At 36.9% G+C, this 24,095-nt stretch overlaps 1 protein-coding gene and 6 non-coding genes across 7 annotated transcripts; 2 read left to right on the top strand and 5 right to left on the bottom strand.

Annotated features, from left to right (window-relative positions):
• The first annotated feature begins 8,481 nt into the window (after positions 1 to 8,481).
• LOC134203096 (uncharacterized) lies at positions 8,482 to 9,243 on the top strand. The gene is made up of 2 exons (XM_062678071.1): positions 8,482 to 8,940; positions 9,062 to 9,243. Exons 1-2 carry the CDS (start codon positions 8,708 to 8,710, stop codon positions 9,204 to 9,206), a joined length of 378 nt encoding a protein of 125 aa, XP_062534055.1. The 5' UTR covers positions 8,482 to 8,707; the 3' UTR covers positions 9,207 to 9,243.
• An 11,087-nt stretch (positions 9,244 to 20,330) lies between these two features.
• On the top strand, positions 20,331 to 20,403 carry Trnav-uac (transfer RNA valine (anticodon UAC)). Its single transcript has one exon. It is a non-coding gene; the product is annotated as a tRNA-Val (tRNA).
• Positions 20,404 to 21,762: 1,359 nt separating this feature from the next.
• Positions 21,763 to 21,881, bottom strand: LOC134203140 (5S ribosomal RNA). Its single transcript, XR_009977478.1, has one exon. It is a non-coding gene; the product is annotated as a 5S ribosomal RNA (ribosomal RNA).
• A 412-nt stretch (positions 21,882 to 22,293) lies between these two features.
• LOC134203132 (5S ribosomal RNA) lies at positions 22,294 to 22,412 on the bottom strand. The gene has a single exon (XR_009977471.1). It is a non-coding gene; the product is annotated as a 5S ribosomal RNA (ribosomal RNA).
• Positions 22,413 to 22,988: 576 nt separating this feature from the next.
• On the bottom strand, positions 22,989 to 23,107 carry LOC134203131 (5S ribosomal RNA). The gene has a single exon (XR_009977470.1). It is a non-coding gene; the product is annotated as a 5S ribosomal RNA (ribosomal RNA).
• Positions 23,108 to 23,403: 296 nt separating this feature from the next.
• Positions 23,404 to 23,522, bottom strand: LOC134203130 (5S ribosomal RNA). The gene has a single exon (XR_009977469.1). It is a non-coding gene; the product is annotated as a 5S ribosomal RNA (ribosomal RNA).
• Positions 23,523 to 23,815: 293 nt separating this feature from the next.
• On the bottom strand, positions 23,816 to 23,934 carry LOC134203128 (5S ribosomal RNA). The gene has a single exon (XR_009977467.1). It is a non-coding gene; the product is annotated as a 5S ribosomal RNA (ribosomal RNA).
• Positions 23,935 to 24,095: the final 161 nt, after the last annotated feature.

Below are 24,095 nucleotides of genomic sequence, written 5' to 3'. Positions count from 1 at the left end.
AAATCCACTGTTGAAAATTTGAATTTGAGAAAGAAAATCAAAACAATTGAGAGAAGCCAGTTAATACACAATAACCATGTATGTGTCCATTAAAAAGATTAAAATATAGGAGCGTCTCTGAAACCATTTTCAATATTGAAAGATTGTCTCTGAAATATTTGAAAAACAAGCATTAAATCAGGCGAGCGATTTGTATATGTTTTTTTCCTGTTCGGGTGTGCCCCTGCGACCTGTTATTAGAGCTATTGTAGCGTTACCCGTATCCTTAGTGTTTAAGTGCATGTCGAATTACTTCATTATTATTGATAAGCAATGCAGAATCGGTTTCGATACAGTTGTTGTTTTGTTTTCTCAAGAGCACCATGACAAGGTCCCGCTATTTAGACCCTCCACAGAGAGCAATCCCATTGAAGGCGCGCCCCATATCAGTAGGAAATCAATCCTTTCTTGAGAAAACAGAACAGTGATACTGTTTCTGACCATGCATCAGAGCCCTAGCCACATCCTTGTCTTGCTTCTAGAATATCACCAGTAAAACAATGAAAACCCGGGATTTAGCTCTGTCTACAAGACCATTTCAAGCAAGAGAATTTATTGAGTAATAAGAACTTCCGTGTGTTCCTCTCACTACCGTTGTTCACCAGTTCAAGAAGAGTTAGTACGCATTTAAACCCCTAACTCGAGACTCGCTCAGCCGAGGACCGGGTATCGAGTTTTTTTTTAACTAATTGCTTGAAAAGTTGTTTCCGCTGCATACAGTCTAGCCTCAAACAAGAGGAATTCGAGTCTTCCAACTGTCTGCAAGGTAACATTAATTATGTTTCATTTTTGAGACTGCTGTTGGTAACGGGGACTAAATACGATGAATCCTTTTTTTTAACTTATTTTAATTGCTAATTATCTAATATATGCATTCATCTCTTAGACTAGGTGTTCCGTGTTTTCTGAATACTATCATCCTTATTTGCTATGTTACTTTTTAGTTATTATTAATACATTTCTGTTGCCTCTGGCAGTGAGGATTTTTCCTCTGGTTGAATTGAACCTCTTATTCGGTTCTATTTGATGCCCTGATGCTCTGGACAAAATTTCAGCCAAATCGGTCAACGTTTGGACGGTGTTAAACTCGTTGGAAGTTTATATGCAAAAATGTATGCAGAAACATCCAAAAATAGTGAATTGCAGTTGAACGGCACAACTTGCGATGAAGAACTATGATACTCATTCAGATCTTGAAGAATTTAATACAGAATGTTATGCAGAAAAGCGCGAGAAGATTAAAGTGTGCCCGGCTAAGTTATTAGCATTTCTCTGAAGTGGGGTTTAAGCAAATTTCGTTTCTTTCACCTTTGAAAAGAAATAAATTCACCCCTACAACACTCCAGTAAAATGCTAATATCTTTGCCTAATAAACTCTAATCTTCTCGCGGTTTTCAGCATAACATTCTGTATTTAATTCTACAAGAACTGAATGAGTATCATGGTTCTTGATCGTAAATTGTGCCGTCCAACTGCAAATCACTGTTTTTGGATGTATCTGCATACATTTTTTCATATAAACTTCCAACGAGTATAGCACTGCCCAAACATTGACCGATTTGCCTGAAATTTTGTCCAGTCCATCAGGGCATTACATAGAACCGAATAAGAGGGCGGCCCATCAAAAAATTTGAAAAAGTGTGTTTTGAGCCACCCTAATAGACACTTAATATATTTGTTACATTTGGCTTGAAGGCCTTCAATGTGATTTTTAAAAGTTAATTTTTGGTCTAGCAGAAGTCCTAAATATTTGGCTTCGCTAGACCAATTAATTGGAACCCCATTCATAGTGACAATATGTCTGCTAGAAGATTTCAAATAAGAAGCTCTCGGCTTATGTGGGAAAATTATAAGCTGGGTTTTGGAAGCATTCGGGGAAATTTTCCATTTTCGCAAGTAAATGGAGAAAATATCCAAACTTTTTTGCAATCTACTACAAATGACACGAAGGCTTCGCCCTTTGGTTGAAATGCCCGTGTCATCTGCAAACAAAGATTTTTGACACCCTGGTGGTAAATCAGGTAAGTCAGAAGTAAAAATGTTATACAATATGGGCCCCAGTATGCTGCCTTGGAGGACACCAGCCCTTACAGGTAATCTATCAGATTTGGAATTCTGATAGTTTACCTGCAGTGAGCGATCTGATAAATAATTTTGGATCAGTTTAATGATGTACAGAGGAAAATTAAAATTCATCAATTTTACAATCAAATCCTCATGCCAAACACTGTCAAATGCTTTCTCTATATCAAGAAGAGCAACTCCAGTCGAATATCCTTCAGATTTGTTGAGCCGAATTAAATTCGTAACTCATAATAACTGATGGGTGGTTGAATGCCCATGACGAAAACCAAATTGCTCATCAGCAAGAATAGAATTGTCATTAATATGAACCATCATTCTATTTAAAATAATCTTTTCAAACAGTTTGCTTATTGAAGAAAGCAAACTGATTGGGCGATAACTAGAAGCCTCAGCTGAATTTTTGTCCGGCATCAAAATTGGAACAACTTTGGCGTTTTTCCATTTATCTGGGAAGTATGCAAATTGAAAACATTTGTTAAATAAATTAACCAAAAAGGATAAAGAGCTCTCAGGAAGTTTTTTGATAAGTATGTAAAAAATACCATCATCACCCGGTACTTTCATATTTTTTTAATTTTCTAGTAATAAATCTCACTTAATCCCAATTAGTTCCCAACGAAGGGTCAAAAACATTCTCTTGATTGAGAATGTCTTCGAAGCTCCATGTAACCTGATCCTCTATTGGACTAGTGAGACCTAGACTAAAATTATGGCCACTCTCGAACTGCTGAGCAAGTTTTTGAGCCTTTTCGCCATTTGTTAATAAAATTTTATTTCCCTCTTTAAGCGCTGGAATTCGCTTTTGGGGTTTTTTAAGAATTTTCGTTAAAAAGGGTTTCGAACTGGGATCCAACTTCGAGACATTATTCTCAAAGTTGGTATTTCTCAGAATAGCGAAACGTTTTTTAATTTCATTTTGCAAATCTCGCCAAATAACTTTCAACGCGGGATCGCGAGTTCTTTGGTATTGCCTTCTTCTCACATTTTTAAGACGGATCAGTAGCTGAAGATCGTCGTCAATTATAATGGAGTTGAATTTAACTTCACATTTCGGAATTGCAATGCCTCTGGCTTCGACAATTAAATTTGTCAAAGATACGAGCGCATTGTCAATATCACTTTTGGTATCCAAAGGAATATTAACATCAAAATTCCTATCGATATACGTTTTATATAAATCCCAATCAGCTCTATGATGATTAAAAGTAGAGCAGATTGGATTAAAAAAGGCTTCTTGTGAGATTTCAAACGTCACAGGAAGGTGATCAGAGTCAAAGTCAGCATGAGTTACCAATTGGCCACACAGCTGACTTGAATCCGTTAAAACCAAATCAAGCGTCGAAGGATTTCGAATGGATGAAAAACAAGTTGGGCCATTGGGATATTGAATAGTATAATATCCCGCAGAACAATCTTCAAATAAAATGTTGCCATTGGAATTGCTTTGAGCATTATTCCATGAACGGTGTTTGGCATTGAAGTCACCAATTACGAAGAATTTTGATTTGTTGCGAGTCAGAATTTGAAGATCAGCTTTCAAAAAATTCTTTTGCTGCCCATTGCATTGAAAAGGCAAATAGGCTGCAATGAAGGAAAATTGACCAAAATTTTTGTCAACAGAAACTCCCAAGGTTTCAAAAACTTTGGTTTCAAACGAAGAAAATAATTTATGTTTGATACGTCTATTGATGACAATGGCGACCCCACCACAGGCGCTGTCAAGACGATCATTTCTGTAGATAAAATAATTTGGATCTCGTTTAATGGAGAGTCCTGGTTTTAATTAGGTTTCAGTTATAATGGCAATATGCACATTATGAACTGTTAGAATAATTCATCTTCCTTACCCTTTAGAGAGCGGGCATTCCAATTTAGAACTTTCACACAATTATTTGGATCCATTGAAACGAAGTCCGATAACAATTTTTGTGTGTTCTTCTTCTTCGTTGGCATTACATCCCCCACTGGGACATTGCCGCCTCGCAGCTTAGTGTTCATTAAGCACTTCCACAGTTATTAACTGCGAGGTTTCTAAAGCCAAGTTACCATTTTCGCATTCGTATATCATGAGGCTAACACGATGATACTTTTATTGCCCAGGGAAGTCGAGACAATTTCCAATCCGAAAATTGCCTAGCCGGTACCGGGAATCGAACCCAGCCACCCTCAGCATGGTCTTGCTTTGTAACCGCGCATCTTACCGCACGGCTATGGAGGGCCCCCTATTTTTTTGTGTGTACTTTATACCAACCTGAACAGCTTCAGGAATGGTATTTGCTTTGAACATTGGGGAAGATCCATTAATTACGTAACGCAAAAATTGGGCATTTTCAACCCCCCCCCCCCCCCCCCCATGTCACAATTTTTGTATGGAACATCTGAAATTTTTGTATGGACCGTCACACTTCGCTCAACCCCCCTCCCCTGAAGTGCTTGCTACCCGTTGAGGAGCGGCAAAATTTGTTTCTGGATTGTGGTGGGTATGATTGCTCGACCGGTAACTGGTTTCGAATTTTGAGCGTTTGAAAATTTTCTACCCGTCGAATCTGGGATCCGATTGGAATTTCCCGTCATCAATTTTGCACGGGAATTCAAAAGTTTTTTGCGTGAAGTGCATTCCCAGACATTGGATTTATGATTGCCCCCACAATTTGCGCACTTAAATTTATTGGAATCTTCTCTCACAGGACAGGCGTCCTTGTCGTGAGAGGTTCCACCACAAATCATGCATTTAGCATCCATGTGACAATGTTTGGTTCCATGACCCCACTTTTGGCACTTACGACACTGGGTGGGGTTTTGGAAATTTACCCCAACTAGGCTGACCAGATCATTTTGATGGAAAAACGGGACAAACGGACTTGCAAAACGGAACATGTCAGAAAACCTTGTGACGAAATCCAAGAGCTGTGGACGCTTAATTTTCATTCCCCGTGTAAGAAGTTAGAGAAAAATTTTAGAGTGAATCATTCACCACTATAACCTTCAATAGCATTAAGTTAGTTGTGGAAAAATACTAAACTACAAATATTTCACTCTTCAAAGTGGCGCGAAAAAACACAAAAAAATACGCATTTCTCAAAATATTTTTATAAAGTTGTGGAGGTTTGATTTGTTTTTAAAACTTCTCTTACACGATTTCATTACTGACGAATATTAAAAAAAAAATTCAATTCTGAACAATTTAAAATGACAAAAAACAGCTCGACCTCTCGGAGATTTCCGCCGGACTGTATTTTGAATCTTTCTACAAATTTCTACAACGGAATCCCATAAATCCCACTCACACATATACACGTAAAATTTGCAGACAACCTCCTGATCTATTAACTAGCCTTAAAGTACGTGATAACCGAAATCCTTCGGTTTAAAACTGCCTTAAACTCGATCTTGTTAAGGTGATGTATAAATAATTTTTTATTATCCTCGATTTTTACAGTGAATGATTTTGAAATATTCAGGAATAATTCAGAAAGACTTCAATCAAAAAATAAAAGAATCAATCAGACCTTCGATAAAGTCATTGAAATGGAACTGTATGAAAAAATCTTCTGTTGTCATTAACTGTTAAAAACCTTATGAAAAGTCGATCCGTGCAAAATACATAAAGGCATAAATAGCATTCTCTCAAAAGCAACACTAATAACATAACATCTCACAGTTTTTTGATGGGCTTCGTTCACTTTCTTTATATTTAGTTTTAGATTCCTTCCCAAAATATTGATTTAGTTTGAATAATATTTTGGAGCTCTCTGAAAGAATCAATGAAAAACGGGACAAATTGAGGATTTTTTAGATTATGACGGCACAATAAGGTCTAAAAACTGGACTATCCCGTGAAATATGGTACGTATAGTCAGCCTCCAGGCCTGCGGAAATGTTCACATGTAACACGGACATGGGACATAACACAGGCCTTTTCCAAACTTTTCATATTATTTAGTTCACTTTTGTTAAAATGAACTAAATAAAATTCTTGAGAAATGCCCCTCTGGGAAGTACCAGAGTGAGATTTCTTTTCCATTTTAATTACTTGAACTGGTGAAAATCCAAGTAATTGAGAAATTTCAATTTTAATCTCAAAGTCGTCTTGAAAGGTCTCCCCAGTGATTTATCATCACTGGGGAGACCTTTCAAGACGACTTTGAACAATCGCTCAGTTTTGTCGTCGTATGTGAAGCATTTATGGCGCTTCTCAGTTAAATACTAAAGAAAACGTTTGCGATCGTCAAAGGATCCCGGCAAAACGCGGCAGTCACCCTTCCTAGCAATCTGAAATGAAACCTTGATCCCCTGAAGGTTACCTAAGATTTCATTCCGAAAGCCTGAAAACTCGGCAACAGATACCACAATTGGCGGAATCCTTTGCTTTTTCGCATGAATCGAATCACCTGGGCTAGAGGTAGATTCGATTTTCTCAAATTCGTCATTAATCAAATCAAACTGATTGCTCAGTTCGATAGGAGAAGAAATAATGTCAACGTTAGAGTTAGAAGGAATATTGGGCTGGACGGTCTTGAAACCTTGTTTCTTTGAAGGAAGTGGAGAATTCAGAGATTCCCCCTTCCTCTTGTTTTTGTTAATACTCATTTCTGAGCGTGAAGACGTGACCTTCTAAGAGGTTTTTTCCCAGAACGGTGTCCCTGCAGGATTACCACCGCTTGTCGGAATTTTACCTCCACAAACGGGTCCAACGTAAAACGAAGGCACGGGTCCTTGCAAAGATCATAACGGGATCAGTGGGTACAAATAGCGCTAAGAAGCACTGTTGAAATTAAAATAGCTTCGGGTAGTAGCAAAGAGAGAAAAGAACCGCACACCACGAAAGCACGATGCGGTCTGACAAACTGTGTACTTATTTTGTTATCATATTCGGCGATTCACAACATCAAAACAAGTTATCGATTTGCTCTCAAGCTTTGCTCGGGTCCTGAGAGGCCACTCCGTCAACGCGATTTTTTGTACCTGAACCCACGAAGCACGGACTATGCTTCATACAAGCCCATTCGTTCAATTAGCAATCAACTAAATAAGTTTTTTAACCTATTTGATTTTCATGTTTCCTCGGACATGTTTCGTCAACGGATGCTAAATCTTTTCCGCACCGCTGATCGCTTCCAGTTAGGTTAAGTTTTATTCATTGAGACATTATCTGTCAGTTAGATTTGAAATATTATAAATAAATAAATAATAATAAAAAAATTACCCTAAAATTATGTGCAGTGTAAACTATTTTCGTAACAAACAGATTTCAATCTGTTTTCTGCATAAAATTTTTCTTCAACCACCGCCGACGGCCATCACAGATGTTACTAAAGCTGCTTATCCACGCGCGTTTGCGATTTTGCTGGACATTATCGTGCGGTCATCATCAGCATCGGCAACCGTCAATAGAATTTAAATCTTAGCAAAGCAGTGAGGGAGATGAGTGAGAAAATTGCACTTGCATAATTCTTCTGTCACCGACGACAGCCACTCAATGATTTTCCGCTTATTTGCTACACACGCCATCACACGCCGCACAATTATTTGCAGCAAACCGCCAATTACGCGAAAGAACACCACAGATGTCGATGCTGGGTCCGCTCTCCGAAGCAGTGATAAGAAATGTAAAAACCCAGATTAATCCACCTAGCGGTGATGATGCCTTTCTCGTTCAATGAGATAGGTTTCCACATCGAATGCAACTTGTTGCATCGGTTAGAGAATAAGTGCTTGAAATGAGTGACAATACTTTATTCAATTTTTTATAAGAAATGGTATTTTGCCCATAACCCCTGAGCCCATAGTCCTAACCAGCCAATTTTCAATGGGAAATAATAATAGAGGTAATAAACTATAGAGGAAGATTGTCGCTGTCGTCACTGGTGAAACATCTTTTGCCGGCGAGGATAGGGCACTAAATGTCAACGAAGGAAAAATCAGTACGATTTGACAGATAGGTACCCAACATGTTTGGGGACGATAACAAAGGGAACCGCAGCGACAATCGTCCTCTATAGTTATTACCTCTATTGAAATAATGGGACAAGATTCTGCGTAGAATGCAACGAGGAATGCAAATAGGTTGCGAGAAAATCTGTTAAAGATAAGTGCCCGAGGAATGAAGTTCGGCGGCATATCTAATTAATGGGTTACGCCGCCGAACTTAAAAAAATGGGTAAATTTGTCTGCATAGAGGAAGAGTTAGCACAAAAAAGTACCCATTCATGGGTAAACGAAAATCTCCGTGTAGGAATTTGGCAAGCCCGTCAAGCCCGTAATCAAAATGAAGGTTTGCGTCAATGATGATGCTGTCAGTATGTGAAATCAATGTTCTTTCACAGCCACTTACCAGCTACCACCACTTACCGTACAACAGAGTTTAGTGCGGCGATTTTGCCGCACAAAAGAAAATAAGAAAACAGAGGCTGATAAGTGCTGGGCTGTATTTTTGTTTACACTTTGCTTTTGCACCTAAATAGTTCCAAGTCGGTCGGTTCTTTGTTTTTTCGCTCCTGTAAACTGAGAAGCAACCAAGTGTGGTCACTTCCAAGACCTTTATGGAAATTTAAAGGCACCAGTTCGAGAAATATCGCAGGTAATGGAAATTACACATCATCTTTCGCAAAAGGCCATTCGAAAGGAGAACCAAATTCGACCGAAGGCGAATGCGAGGAGAAACTTCCGAGGAAAGGATGATTTGTGCTCGGGAAACGTAATTGCCAACGACTCTAAACCAAACACGATAGCTTCGGCGCTGATGTGGAAAGTAGGCGTCTTACAAGCGATGACGGAGAAAAAGCCACTAGAACGGAAGTTATGGTTTAACGAAATGTAAGTTTTCTTTGCTTATTTTCTGTGTATTACATACTGTGTTTGAAAAAGTGATTTGTTTTAATAAATACTTTCTAAACACATTTCAACTGCATAATTCGCAATAATTCTGTATTTTTAGCTATTACCGCTGTGCGGATATGCTGGGAAATTGCCAACGGATTACATGGCAGCAAGAAGGATTTTTTCAGAATTTCGGTAACGGACTGCGTTGCTCCTGTATAAAGGAGACCACCCAAGCTATCTATGATAAGTTAGAGATTTAGTATTAATAAATTTACTCAACGTAGTTGGCCTCTGAAATGTGAATTATCCGATTAATTCTTTTATGAAAGAACAAATATGCAAAAATAGTACGTTGCATCATGTACCTTGTGTGAACATGTTAAGGCATTATAATTTGGGAGTTATTTGGTATTCGATACGATATTTTCAAATCTGTAATACTGTAGAAGTTGCCGACCCGTACAAAGTTGTTCGGGTGGTCAAACAATGGTTTCTCGCCTCAACGAAGAAAACGCACTATTGCATGAGTATGTATCTTGTGCGGCAAATACAATGGATACACTATCCCCAGGGAGTCGAGAATGTTTCCTACCCGAAAGAATTTTGTTATAATATTTGTTAATCTTAGGATTGAGTTGGATATTTTCAAATCTGTTTGATTTGTTGTTCGGATGCTCAAAACATAGGTCAATTCAATATCTGGAACTTAGAGGCTGCTTACATGATACGCAACGCAAAGGAGGGAGGAAGGGTGTTAGTTGGAGCATTACGATTCGTACAAATAATTTGAATCATTCATACAAAAAGTGTTTCGACTGGAAGTAAGGGGGTCTAAAATTGTACAATTTTGCTTTACGTTATTTGTGAGCAGCCCATTATTATTAGGTTGGATACTTTGAAAACTGTAAGAGGCCGTATACATATTACGTAAGGTTTTTTAGTTGTTCTATCCCCCCTCCTAGAACATTTTTACCATTCAAATCATTTATATGAAGCGTAAGATATATCTATAGACTTGTGGTACAGCCCAAGTAACATTTTGGTTTTATAATGGTTTTAAGGCACTGTCATAGAGTAAATAATGGTCTTGAAGAGTGTTATAAAACTAAAAATGTTACTTGGGAGGGACCATGGTACACCACGGTTATATACCCTAGTACATGTTGTACCATGGTTTTCCTTGTTATACCAGCATGGTACAAAATGATACACTATAGTGCTATAATTTGTACCATGGTACGAAAACCACCAGTGTGTCATTAATATAAGAAAATAGGTAATCCCCTCTTGTCCCTTAAGCCCTTATGTAGTTAGTGTACGGTCTAAGTTTTTGAATACATATTGTCTTGTTTTATACTAAATTTTTAAATAAAAAAAATGGTCAACACATTTTTGTTGCTCGCTTGGCCGCGCTATTGTTCAAGTAATGTAACGATAGGTCGGATAAGATATATAACCTACCTATTAGCTTGCAATCATTGAATGATGCCTACTAAGTTATCCAAATGGTCAACACAATTATGATGGTCCATAAGTTCAGTTTTGGTATTCAACCAATAATGTATAATCTATTATATTAAGTGATAGTAAAATAATAATAAAAAAGGATTTGAAGGAAATTTCGGAAATATTTGATTTTTTTTAATTTCTAAGAATAATGAGAATTGCTGGAATTGTTGAAATTTTAGACCGGATTATTGGAAATCTTGTAGACATTGTTGGAATTCCTTTGAAAAAGTGGAAAAAAAATACTAATGAAATACCTAAAAGTAATCAATGAATTATTTCCCAGAGTTCCAAGGCGAGTTTTGAAATGTATTTTCGGGAAAATATTCTGATGGAATTCTTGAAAAAGTTCTTGTTGAAATTAATAGAGAAGCTGTCTGTAGAATTCCGGATTCATTGGTTGGAAGATCCCCCAATGAATTAGCTGAAGGAGTGCCCGATGGAATTTGCGATGAAATTCCTAATGAAGATGCAATTAAATTGCTAGAACTCCCAATGAAATTTCTGAAGAAGCTGTTAATAAATTTCGCGGAGCGAAAAAAAACTTTAATTGCATGGAATTTGTAAATCAATTCCTGAAAGAATACAAGGTAGAGTTTCTAGAGCAATTGACGATAAAATTCTGGGAGGAATTAAAAATAAAATTCCTGAAGGTTTCTATTAAATGCCTGTGAAAAATCATGATTGCGTTTTTGGGAGAAACTATCAATGGAGTTCATAATGGTTTTCCTGTAACAATACTCGATGGAATTCAAGGAGAAATTGTTGATGAAATTTCTTATATTGAAATCCTTGTAAATGAGTTCACGAATTCCTGGTATGTATGCATAGTATTCTTGCAGGATTTCTTGAATAAATTTTAAAATTCCTAAACATACTTTTCAGAATCAAGACATTTAGCGTACCGAGTAAGATTTGGATCATCGGATAAATTTAAGAAGATAGCAGAATGTATTGTTGACGACGTGGAGATATCACACAGCATGACTGAGTTTGCATACTTCGCTTAGGCTGTTGTTTACAATATAAAATCCACACTCCAAAATGCATGATTCGGAGATTACTCCAGATTCGATGACGAACGCTCAAGCTACTTGCATCCAACATACAAGACTTCAGCTTCTCCTTTTACAGCAAACCAGCAGCAGCATATTACCAAGAAACTTACGTAGCAATTTAATATTCAATTTTCTTCACTTGGATCTCAATATCAAAATCTAAGATTTCATGAAACGAAACATAAGCAAAACAAAAACATATGTCATCGTTTATTATCTATGGTTCAGCATTCTCTTACGCACACATTTTCAATATTTTGCTGCGAATTTCATGCTGTCAGTTTGTCAATTTCTATTTGTGTCTTGGGATTGGAAACTCAAGATTGAGATTGAAATGGAAACTTGAGATTGAAAACATAAGCAGGACACCCAACACTACTAAAAATCCACACATATTTATTGGCAAAAATCCATAGATTTAACTTATGATGTATATCAGCGCACACATAACCATTCTCCATACGAGCTACTAATAAAATATATATCCAAATAAACTTTATGTGTGGTCTCGAGTTAGCAATTATTTAATTTATGTGTGGTTCTATATCGATTATATTAGGGTGAAGCTATTGCAAAAATTTATAACGGCGACACATATATCTTATATAGATTTTTTTTGGCAGTGAAGGTAATATTATTTTATGGGTTTTATTTGAAGTTTTTTGAAAATATATCAAAATTTTACAGGTAAAAGTGAAAACAAAATCAATAGTGTCAAACTAGGAAAGATTTGCTATCGAATGGTACTTCTTCCACTCGAATCGGTTAAGTGCATCTATATGAAAAATGTTTAACATTAAAAAAGAAAATGTGCTACACACATACACACACACACACACACACACACACACACACACACACACACACACACACACACACACACACACACACACACACACACACACACACACACACACACACACACACACACACACACAGACAGACATTTGCTCAGTTTGTCGAGCTGAGTCGAATGGTATATGAATTATGGTTCTACGAGTTTTCTATCAAAAATTCGTTTTTGGAGTGAAATTATAGCCTTCTGGTACAACTTAGTTGTACGAGAAAGGCAAAAAGCTTGAATATTTACTCAAATATAGGTAAAATTAACCTGGGAATTTTTGTTCTATAAATCACCCAAATATAGGTAAATTATGATTTACTCATAAATCGGTAAAGGGCATTTCACCCATAAATACGTATGTGCACTTTTTGGTGATTATAGGTACTCTTCACCCATATTTGGGTGAACTGAACTAAGCGTGTAGGTCATTTTGAAAAAATAAACGAGAATTTTCAGTGTATACATTAAATCTTAAAATAGGTACTTTTTAACTCATTAATGGGTTTCTATGTTTCTTTGTGAAGTTTTTTCTTCCGTGTAAGGGGCCGTACACATATTACGTAAGCACTTATGGGGGGAGGGGGGGTCGGTCAATATCTTACGCTCCATATAAATAAAAATTCTGTTGTATGAAAAAAATCTTACATGGGGGGAGGGGGTGTCGAAAAACCCAGAAAAAATGCTTACGTAATAAGTGTACGACCCCTAAGTTGTGTATTCTATGCTGTCAGTGTGCCGGTTTCGAATAAATTGTGTCTTGGGAGAACGTAACCTAGAAAATCGATAGCTTATTTGTTACGAAATAATGATGTCTCATAACTCTTTGAATATTTACTATTTTTTGAGACGTGCCATCATTATGAAATTCAATAGCGAACAAGAAAAAAACATTCCCCATCGAATGCAACTTGTTGTAGCAAAATCGATTCAGGTTTAGTACTAGAAAAAATGTCTAATGTTTCAATGTGCACACACATACGCACACACACACACGGACAGACAGACATTTGCTCAGTTTGTCGAGCTGAATCGAATGGTATATAATACTATGGGTCTACAAGCGCTCTATAAAAAGTACGTTTTGGGAGTGAAATGAAAGCCTTTCTGGTACAACTTTGTTGTACGAGAAAGGCAAAACATTCAAATAGATTTTTATTCGCGTTATGCGTAACATTTGGTAGTACCCACCCCCTCCCCCACCTTTTAGTGTAACAAAGTATAACGCAAGTTGGACCTCCCCCTACCTCCAAAAGCGTTACGTAATTTGTGAACAGACCCTAGCACACATAAATTTTGACTATAGCATTTCCCACATAACGGCTATATGAGTTTGCATAGCATATATGTGGAAACACTCATAAACCTTCAGGGGCCCTCCTTAGCCGTGCGGTAAGACGCGCGGCTACAAAGCAAGACCATGCTGAGGGTGGCTGGGTTCGATTCCCGGTGCCAGTCTAGGCAATTTTCGGATTGGAAATTGCCTCGACTTCCCTGGGCATAAAAGTATCATCATGTTAGCCTCATGATATACGAATGCAAAAATGGTAATTTGGCTTAGAAACCTCGCAGTTAATAACTGTGGAAGTGCTTAATGAACACTAAGCTGCGAGGCGGCTCTGTCCCAGTGTGGGGATGTAATGCCAATAAGAAGAAGAAGAAGAACTCATAAACCTTGTTAACTAATAACCTTTATGTGGATTTTCCAATAGCGGGTGGTTATTAACGCACACATCAAATTTAGTTGTAAATTTCTTTAGATTTTTGCCAATAAAAATGTGTGGATTTCTATTAGTGTAAATGAAAAATGCTTCGGAAAATTCAGGGGAAATCTGAGTGAACATTAGACATTTTAAGTCCATTAAATTAAGAACAATTGTGAAATCCCATTTTGGCAATGACACTAGACTGGAAATGTCTTCCCTCGTAAAAGGCTACTTTTTATGCATTTGTCAAAATGTCAAGTATACATTTTCAAAAACGTGAAAAATACCCCTCGGTAATAATAAATATTATTAAGGATCGCATTTTTTAGATATGAGCAATATTCTCTAAATTGATTTAAAAGTATTACTCCGAAAATTAGTATTCCAATTTTACCGTGTATAAAACTTTAAAATGGGTATTTTATATCTCATTATGGGTTTATGTTTTTCTGTGTAGCTACTTATTCTTCCGTGTACGATGGAAAAGGCCTTTTCATGTGACATCATGATGCTGAGCCTGAACTTGTTATAAAACTGAATGCTGTCAGTTTCGAATTGTGCGTCTTGGGAGAACATAACCTTTTCATCCGAGAGCATTTCATTCCGAAATAATCATATGTTATAACTATTTGAATATTTACTATTTTTTGCGAAGTTCAACCGTTTTGAAATTCAATAGTGAACAAAAAGAAAACATTCTCCATCGAATGCAACTTGCTGCGGTAAAATTGAATAAGGTTTAGTACTAGAAAAGTTGTCTAATGTTTCAGTGTGCACACACATACGCACACACACACACACGGACACACACACGGACAGACAGACATTTGCTCAGTTCGTCGAACTGAGTCGATTGGTATATAACACTATGGGTCTACGAGTCCTCTATAAAAAGTTCGTTTTCGGAGTGAAATGATAGCCTTCTCGGTACAACTTTGTTGTACGAGAAAGGCAAAAAATGTCATGTCAAAATGTATTACTAATTCGCTAATAACTTTTTCCAGAAGTAACTTACAATTCGGATTTTGTTATTAACATGCAATGCTTAACGTATCGTAGAACTTTGTCAAACCGATCATTGTCCTAAAAACAAAGGGTGAGCCATGAGAGCGAAATTTAATAAATGTCACGGAATGCCATGACATTAATGTCATTTGACACTAATTCGGCTCTCAAGCGCGGGAAAGCTGCTTTCTCGTACCTAATGAAGTAGTAGCTCCGCCCCTTTGTTATTCGAAATGAGTGCACATCAAATTTGCACTCATAACGATTAAAAAAGGGCGGGGCTAATGGGCTCACTATTGAATTTAAAAAATCAGAAGAGTTATGTACAAGACTACAAGACACAACCACCCAACGTAAACTCCGTAAAACTGGTCACTGGTTTTGAACAAAACTGGCATAACTCAAAATATGAAAATTGTTGGCTACGGTATTCCAAATACAGTATCGAACTGATTTTGTCACTCCCCGATTTTATCTGCCCCCGATTTATCACACTATTTTAACGCGTCCCGATTTTATCACTTTTTGATCCAATTTTGTCACCCCAAAAAAATTGGAAAAATTTAGTAACTAAGTAACTGTTGTTCTTTTTATTTTTGTAAATAATAACGCAAACAACAATAAATAATTTTCATAAAATAACTTTCATCGCCTGTGGTTTATTATTATGAATCATTTCTGAATATAGTAAGCCTTTTGGCCAAAAAATTATGGGTTCTGTTCACGTATTTTGCTTTTCCAAGGAATAAACTGATTCATATTTGTGAAACAAATACAAAATTTTAAAAAAAATTCCTATTTTATCATCCCAAAATTCATAAATATAATAATGATAAAATTGTTATATTACTATATTCACCTAAAAACTCAAATTTATTTCTCGGTGGTGATGATGTCGTTCTCGAGTTCTCGAGATTCGATTTAATGCGATTAATGCTTTCAAAGTTAATTGCCTACTTTTTAACGATTAACTGCTTTTCAGCGATTCATGCAAATTTTCAATAGTTTAATGTTGACAGTCATAAGTTTCAATAAAATAAATAAAACTGTCACATTCATTCCAATAGATGAGGCGCTATGAACGTTTAAAATCTTACATAATTTCGTGACGGTCCTCAAATTCGAAATTTTTGCTTAAATCACGCCAAAAAAATCAAACATGCGTTCAAGAGATCCTTCTAAAACTCTAGGCCTGGTAGCGAGTCACTTTTTAGTGGCTTGGTCACTATTTTGAGTCTAGTCACTCAAAAGTCATTACATACATACCTCGACATTTTTTCAGTTACTTATTTATTTGACATAATAGTATGTTCTATTCCCAGAAGTTCCTTCAAAATTCTTCCCTGGATTCCAGAGTTTCAATTAGGAGTTGCCTCTAAGATTCTTCTAAGACGTCTTGCTGGAATTCCCGACGAAGTTTATCCTGGAACAGCAGTTTTTTTTTTCAAAGGCTCTTTCCGGGATACCTTAGGTTCCCAAACTGTGGGTCGCGACTCCCAGGGGGGTCGTGGGCTGTTCAGTGGAGGGTCGCGAAAGACAAATCTTAATTCATAATTTTGTTACTATTTTGTCCCACAAATTTATTTTATAATTTGAATTAGGATCTGACTAATGATTGGATGATTGAAGAACAACAAACCTGACGAGGTCAACAACCTTTTTTTTGTTATACGATATTTGGGCAAGTAGAAAGAAGTCCTATACAATCCAAATGTAAGCCCCGAACCCATTCCAAAACCAATCCTAAGCTATTTAAAATCCAATCCAAATCTAATTCAAATCCAATCTAAATCCAATGCTAATCAAATCGAAATCCAATTCAAAATCAATCTGAATAAATTTCAAATCCAATCCAAATCCAACCCAAATTCAATTAAAATTCCATCCAAATCCAATCCAAAAAATTTTCGACGAATTTTCGACAAATACAATGATATCCCATCATAAAGCAATTTATTATAATTTGTTCAATCTAACGCGAACTCATTTCTATCTAATTTCACAAAATCAATGCATTTGGTACCTGGTGGGTCGCAAGCAATATGGGATTCTGCTAGGAGGGTCGCATATCCAAAAGTTTGGGAACCTCTCTTAGAAGTTTGTTCGAAATTTCCATTCAAGATTCAACTTGATAATCAATCTAGACCTGTGCGCCGATTGAAGTTTTGTAGGTCATTTTCAGCCAGCGGCGGTGGCTTGGCGGCGTAAGAAAATATTCTTGTATTTGAATACATGAAAAAAATTAAAGTGAAGTAAAACTCATGTTTCTTTTGAAATTTCTGTCTAGATTGCTTTTTGAAATCAAGGTAGGTGTAGTCCTTGATTTCAATCTATAACAAAAATTACAAAAGCGTTAGGATTACTACTCCGGACTACGCCCATCTGTACCACAACTAGGGGAGGGGAACGAAATGTTGATGTGATACTTAAAGAGAGACTCTCGACTCAGCGACACCCTCATAAGTACCACGGTGTTGGATATTGGGAAGGTATTCGTTGGGTCAGGATTTGCCTGTAGCTGGCAATGTGACCGTGGTAGATCTTACCTCGTAACACACCACGTGAAGGTGTCTACCCAGCGTTATGTGTATGAATTTCTAATATCAATAATCATATACAGAAAATAATGTCTCTCTCATCGTAGGCCCCTCGTAGGAACAGTAAACGCCACTAATTAAAATTTTATTTATTTATTGTTTGATACGATAAATTTACTACCAGCTTTCAATAAGAAACAATGCCACATTTATTTCACTGTCGAATGCAACTTACTGCGAGCAGATAAGTGCTAAAAAATGAACGAAACTTTTTGCACACAATTATAGTCGAACTGAATCAATTGGTATATAACACTATGGATATGGGTCTCTGACCCTTTTATGATAAGCCTTTACTTAGAGTACAAGATGATGATGATGATACTACCATCTATTATAGCAAGGCACCTGCCGATAGCACTGGCCATATCTGACAAACAATTTGATCATGATTATATTATTGTTTGTACTTCATCAAACTCCTGTATGAAGGGCCAAAGTAGGGTGGGGTGGTTCCATAAGCAGAGACACTTATGCGAATCCACTGGATGACTAGAGAATCTCTTTTCAGAAGAAAGTTAGTACATACAATAATATAACCTAGCCCTCGTTTCCTATATTGACCCAATAGATGGGGAGAAGAGCCCGCCCTTTATCCACGAGATGTTAACAATAGGAAGTTCCACTCTTCCAATCCAAATCGTTTCAACCAGGTGCCTTAGTTAGTTAGTTAGTTTTAGAGTTATGCTGTCTTTATAGATGGAAAACCGATAGTTCGGAATATTCTTCATTCTGGTTCAAAGATCGAAACAAATTGAAATATTGAAAAAAAAAATTGGCAGCATGGTGCGACTAGAAGTTTTTGGACCGAGGTGATTTTTTGTTCGGTTTGAGGATACACTTTTAACTTGAAATGGATTAGAATTGGATTTAAAATGGATTTGGATTGAACTTGCATTAGGTTTGGATTGGATTTGGAACGGATTCGGATTCAATTTTGGATTATGTTTGTATTAGATTTGAAATGAATTGGATTTGGATTGGATTTAGAAAAAATTGCATTGCATTTGGATTGAATTTAAAAAGGATTTGGATTAGGTTTCGATTGTATTTAGAATGGTTTTTAAATAGAACTTGAGTGGATTTGGCATAGATTAAAATTGGCTTCGGATTGGATTTGGAATGGATTAGAATTGGATTTGGAATGGATTTCATTGTATTTGGATTGGCTTTGGATTGAATTTGAAAATTAGGTTTGGATTTCTTTTAGTGGATTTTCAATGAACGTGGATTAGGTTTGTATTGGATTTGGGTTTGATATGGAATGAATCTGGAGTTTATTTTATTTATAATTTTATTCGGAATGGTTTTGGGTTGGAATTGGTTTGGACTGGAATTGGGTTTGGTTTCGAATTTAATTAAACTTTGAATTAACTTCGTATTGAATTTACCTTTACTTAGAGTACAAAAAAGGTCAAAAGCAGTCCAATTGTTTACTAAAATGGATATTCTTCTTCTTCTTCTTCTTATTGGCATTACATCCCCACACTGGGACAGAGCCGCCTCGCAGCTTAGTGTGGAAATGGATATTAGACATTGGAAAATGTTTCCATATAGAGAAAATGATATCAAAAACTATTCGATTAATTGCTGATAAACAACTTTGTAGTAAATTTTATTCGCCTAGTGTGAGAATACAACTGCTGCTCTACTGCTAATATGAATCATATATACATTAGAGTGGTTCAAAAATTCGATTTTGCTCCAAAGCGCTTATCTGATGCTTCATCAAGTTCTAAGTGTCCTCTGAAAATTTGAGCTCATTTGGATTGAAACTGATTTAGCACAAGCCGTTTCAAGTTTGCATGCAAATTAGTATGGGGAAATTTATTTTTTCATTATACCGATAATGACGCTTCCCCATTAAGCGCAGGTTAAAAGAAAACCTATATAGCTAAAAGGAATACTCAAGAGCTTTCACCCAACGAAAACCGCATGTTGATTAATCGCTCCAATAATTAGTAATCGAAACCCTAATATACATACTAGTCGACCCGGCAGACGTTGTTCTGCGTAGTAGGCGAAAATGCGCGTTGTGAACTGCCCCATGGGAAATTTCCATACGAATCTAAATTTAAGTTTTTGATGATTTTCTAAACTTAATTCGTGATTTTCGAATAAGGAAATATCATATAAACCTATAACGGAAACTATAACGAACGTTTCCGCTGAAGAAATGAAGATAATCCATTCAGCCGTTTTCGAGTTATGCGGATACGAACACAGACCATTTCATTTTTATTATATAGATAGAAGAAGATAGATAGATTACCTATATTTAACGATTCAAACGGACACAAGCCGCTTTATTCTTATTTCGACTGCCTAACGGCTTACGTATGCACACCTATAGCGAATAAGTGAAGAAGTTAAAAACATCAGCAACATCGCCTGCCAGTAGACTACCTGACGCACACCCCAAGTCAATGAAATCAGCACTGGTGGTGTGTACATCTATTTTTACTCCGCTCGCCTCGCTTTCGTTTTTATATTTAGAAGTTCACAACTACAAATGAACTGGAAGCATCACATCTATTTATAAGTAAAGCAACGCGCATGCGCATTCAAAGCAAACGTTGCGTTGGGCTGCTATTTTTATCCTTTACCTTATTCCAATACAAAACCGATAGCGGCGCTGATGACGTACTCCCAGCCATCGAACAAAGCATCGGGTTCCATAGTGTAGCGGTTATCACGTCTGCTTTACACGCAGAAGGTCTCCAGTTCGATCCTGGATGGAACCAATTGCCTTTTTTGTCCGCAACGGATGTTTTAAAATAAAACATGCTGTTCAACTTTTTTTACTTATCTCCAATGCAGCCGGGCTTGGACAACAATTGAAAAGTTTTTTGTGCGAGTTTCTATTTCGCTCTGCCGCTAATGATTCTTACGCTAATTCCAAGCGATTACTATCGGTGTTGATCAGAAGATAGGGTGGTAACCAGAACCATCAGCTTAATGCTCTGCTCCTGATCGAGGCGCCGATGGACAGAGGGCGGTGCCAGCCGCTTGCTAGTAGAATGTTTGATAAAGGTTATCTCGTTTCGCATTACAATGGCAACGATAGAACTGCTTTTTATTGCTCTGACCTTTGCAAGCTGTGGATTGATAGATCGAATAAGATCTACCTTCGCACGTCATAAACTTTATTATATGCAAATTTTCCGAATCGTTTTCTTGTCGTTGACTTTTCCTCGGTTTCGGTATTACGGGAGACGACAAACAACATTGTATTATTTATGGGGATTAAGATTAGCACAAAAAGCATGTAGTTAGAAGCACAACGTAACAGTTGTTCGCTACCATAAGTCCATTCGCTAACAACCGACTGATTGAGGTGTGATTTATTGTTGTTGAAATGCAGTACAAATTGAGCACTTTGTAGCAAGACGCTTTATGACACGACGTTAGACGTCATGCACAGGGTCGTTGTGATTGACGTTGATGTTGATGTGTATAACAAACCTAGGAAGTATTTTGGCTTAGCACAATAGCCACCAATTTGAATACACCTTACAGATGCACTACCCAATGAAGTGTACTCAATTTCTCATATAAAACCGTTGTAATCTTGCTACTCATAGCAAATAAAGACAGCAATGATGCTTGTCTAAAATAAGAAAATTGATATTAGGTCATAAGTATTATATCTGTACCTCCAATTGACTCACTCCAAATAAAAATGTAAAATATGTTTGAATACCTTTTAAACCTAACCCATTTTATATAACCAGAGAAGCAGAAGGAACTTGGACAACACTACTCTGGCCATTTACGGCCATTCTATGATTCGGTTGTAATGTAATACAGACCCCACCCAAACAAAAAAAACTAATTCCTTCGATACTATCGCTAAAAACAGTATTGTCCTACGATGGCACAAAAAATCTACCTTTTGATCTAAAGGATTATATAATCTTAATTCAGTAAGTGCAACTTATAGAAGGCTATTTGAATTCATCTCCAGTTTCAGCTAAAAAACCAACTAGAAAAAAACTTTCTTCAAGTTTCTTCGATTTTCGCAAATTTTTCACATTTTATGATTGATTCAAAATTCTGTCCCAAGTTCGGTTCCATCGTTAAAAAGCATAAAAAAACAAAAAGGCCAACGACACGCGACGTTCCCAAGCGGTCACCCATCTAAGTACTAATCGCGCCCGATGTTGCTTAACTTCAGTGATCGGACGAGAACTGGTGTTTTCAACATGGTATGATCGTTGAGTTTTATGCTGGCCAGGGCCAAGTGGGTGGTTTCCATGAAAATCGAATCTGATTGATTGAGTGACACTTTTTATACATGAAAACTAAATCAAAACAGCGTTCTGAGTTCGAATCTATCTTCCAGATTCAATAAAAACGCCAAATAAAACAATGTTTCATCGACAAAAAAACTAACTCAGAGGCGATTTTCGCAAATTTATCACATTTTATGATTGATTCAAAATTCTGTCCCAAGTTCGATTCCATCGTTAAAAAGCATAAAAAAGTAAATAAAAATGCCAAATAAAACAATGTTTCATCCACAAAAAACATAACTTGGAGGCGATTTTCGCAAATTTATCACATTTTATGATTGATTCAAAATTCTGTCCCAAGTTCGATTCCATCGTTAAAAAGCATAAAAAAGACAAAAAGGCCAACGACACGCGACGTTCCCAAGCGGTCACCCATCTAAGTACTAATCGCGCCCGATGTTGCTTAACTTCAGTGATCGGACGAGAACTGGTGTTTTCAACATGGTATGATCGTTGACAACGCCAGACAGCTTGGGAGGGAGTTTTATGCTGGCCAGGGCCAAGTGGGTGGTTTCCATGAAAATCGAATCTGATTGATTGAGTGACACTTTTAATACATGAAAACTAAATCAATACAGCGTTCTGAGTTCGAATCCATCTTTCAGATTCAATAAAATGCCAAATAGAACAATGTTTCATCCACAAAAACATAAATTGGAGGTGTTTTTCGCAAATTTATCATATTTTATGATTGATTCAAAATTCTGTCCCAAGTTCGATTCCATCGTTAAAAAGAATAAAAAAGTAAAAAAAAATGCTAAATAAAACAATGTTTCATCCACAAAAAAACATAACTTAGAGGCGATTTTCGCAAATTTATCACATTTTATGATTGATTCAAAATTCTGTCCCAAGTTCGATTCCATCGTTAAAAAGCATAAAATAGTAAAAAAAATGCTAAATAAAACAATGTTTCTTCTAAAGAAAACATAACTTGGAGGCGATTTTCGCAAAATTACCACATTTTATGATTGATTCAAAATTCTGTCCCAAGTTCGATTCCATCGTTAAAAAGCATAAAAAAAGACAAAAAAGGCCAACGACACGCGACGTTCCCAAGCGGTCACCCATCTAAGTACTAATCGCGCCCGATGTTGCTTAACTTCAGTGATCGGACGAGAACTGGTGTTTTCAACATGGTATGATCGTTGACAACGCCAGACAGCTTGGGAGGGAGTTTTATGCTGGCCAGGGCCAAGTGGGTGGTTTCCATGAAAATCGAATCTGATTGATTGAGTGACACTTTTAATACATGAAAACTAAATCAATACAGCGTTCTGAGTTCGAATCCATCTTCCAGATTCAATAAAACTGCCAAATAAAACAATGTTTCATCAACAAAAAACATAACTTGGAGGCGATTTTCGCAAATTTATCACATTTTATGATTGATTCAAAATTCTGTCCCAAGTTCGATTCCATCGTTAAAAAGCATAAAAAAGACAAAAAGGCCAACGACACGCGACGTTCCCAAGCGGTCACCCATCTAAGTACTAATCGCGCCCGATGTTGCTTAACTTCAGTGATCGGACGAGAACTGGTGTTTTCAACATGGTATGATCGTTGACAACGCCAGACAGCTTGGGAGGGAGTTTTATGCTGGCCAGGGCCAAGTGGGTGGTTTCCATGAAAATCGAATCTGATTGATTGAGTGACACTTTTAATACATGAAAACTAAATCAATACAGCGTTCTGAGTTCGAATCCATCTTTCAGATTCAATAAAATGCCAAATAAAACAATGTTTCATCCACAAAAACATAACTTGAGGCGATTTCCGCAAATTTATCACATTTTATGATTGATTCAAAATTCTGTCCCAAGTTCGATTCCATCGTTAAAAAGCATAAAAAAGACAAAAAGGCCAACGACACGCGACGTTCCCAAGCGGTCACCCATCTAAGTACTAATCGCGCCCGATGTTGCTTAACTTCAGTGATCGGACGAGAACTGGTGTTTTCAACATGGTATGATCGTTGACAACGCCAGACAGCTTGGGAGGGAGTTTTATGCTGGCCAGGGCCAAGTGGGTGGTTTCCATGAAAATCGAATCTGATTGATTGAGTGACCCTTTTTATACATGAAAACAAAATCGATACAGCGTTATGAGTTCGAATGCATCTTCCAGATGCAATAAAAATG

Source organism: Armigeres subalbatus, unplaced genomic scaffold, assembly GCF_024139115.2.
Source record: "Armigeres subalbatus isolate Guangzhou_Male unplaced genomic scaffold, GZ_Asu_2 Contig1644, whole genome shotgun sequence".
Classification (NCBI taxonomy): Eukaryota; Metazoa; Arthropoda; class Insecta; order Diptera; family Culicidae; genus Armigeres; species Armigeres subalbatus.
Note: the sequence above shows the minus strand (reverse complement) of the source record. Positions and strands in the feature narration are given on the sequence as shown.

What these genes read in the sequence shown, in the direction of transcription:
- LOC134203096 (XM_062678071.1), top strand. Translation starts at nt 8,708, where the DNA reads ATGGAAATTACACATCATCTTTCGCAAAAGGCCATTCGAAAGGAGAAC. An exon ending in AAGTTATGGTTTAACGAAAT is followed by an intron (nt 8,941 to 9,061) that starts GTAAGTTTTCTT and finishes CTGTATTTTTAG; the next exon opens with CTATTACCGCTGTGCGGATA.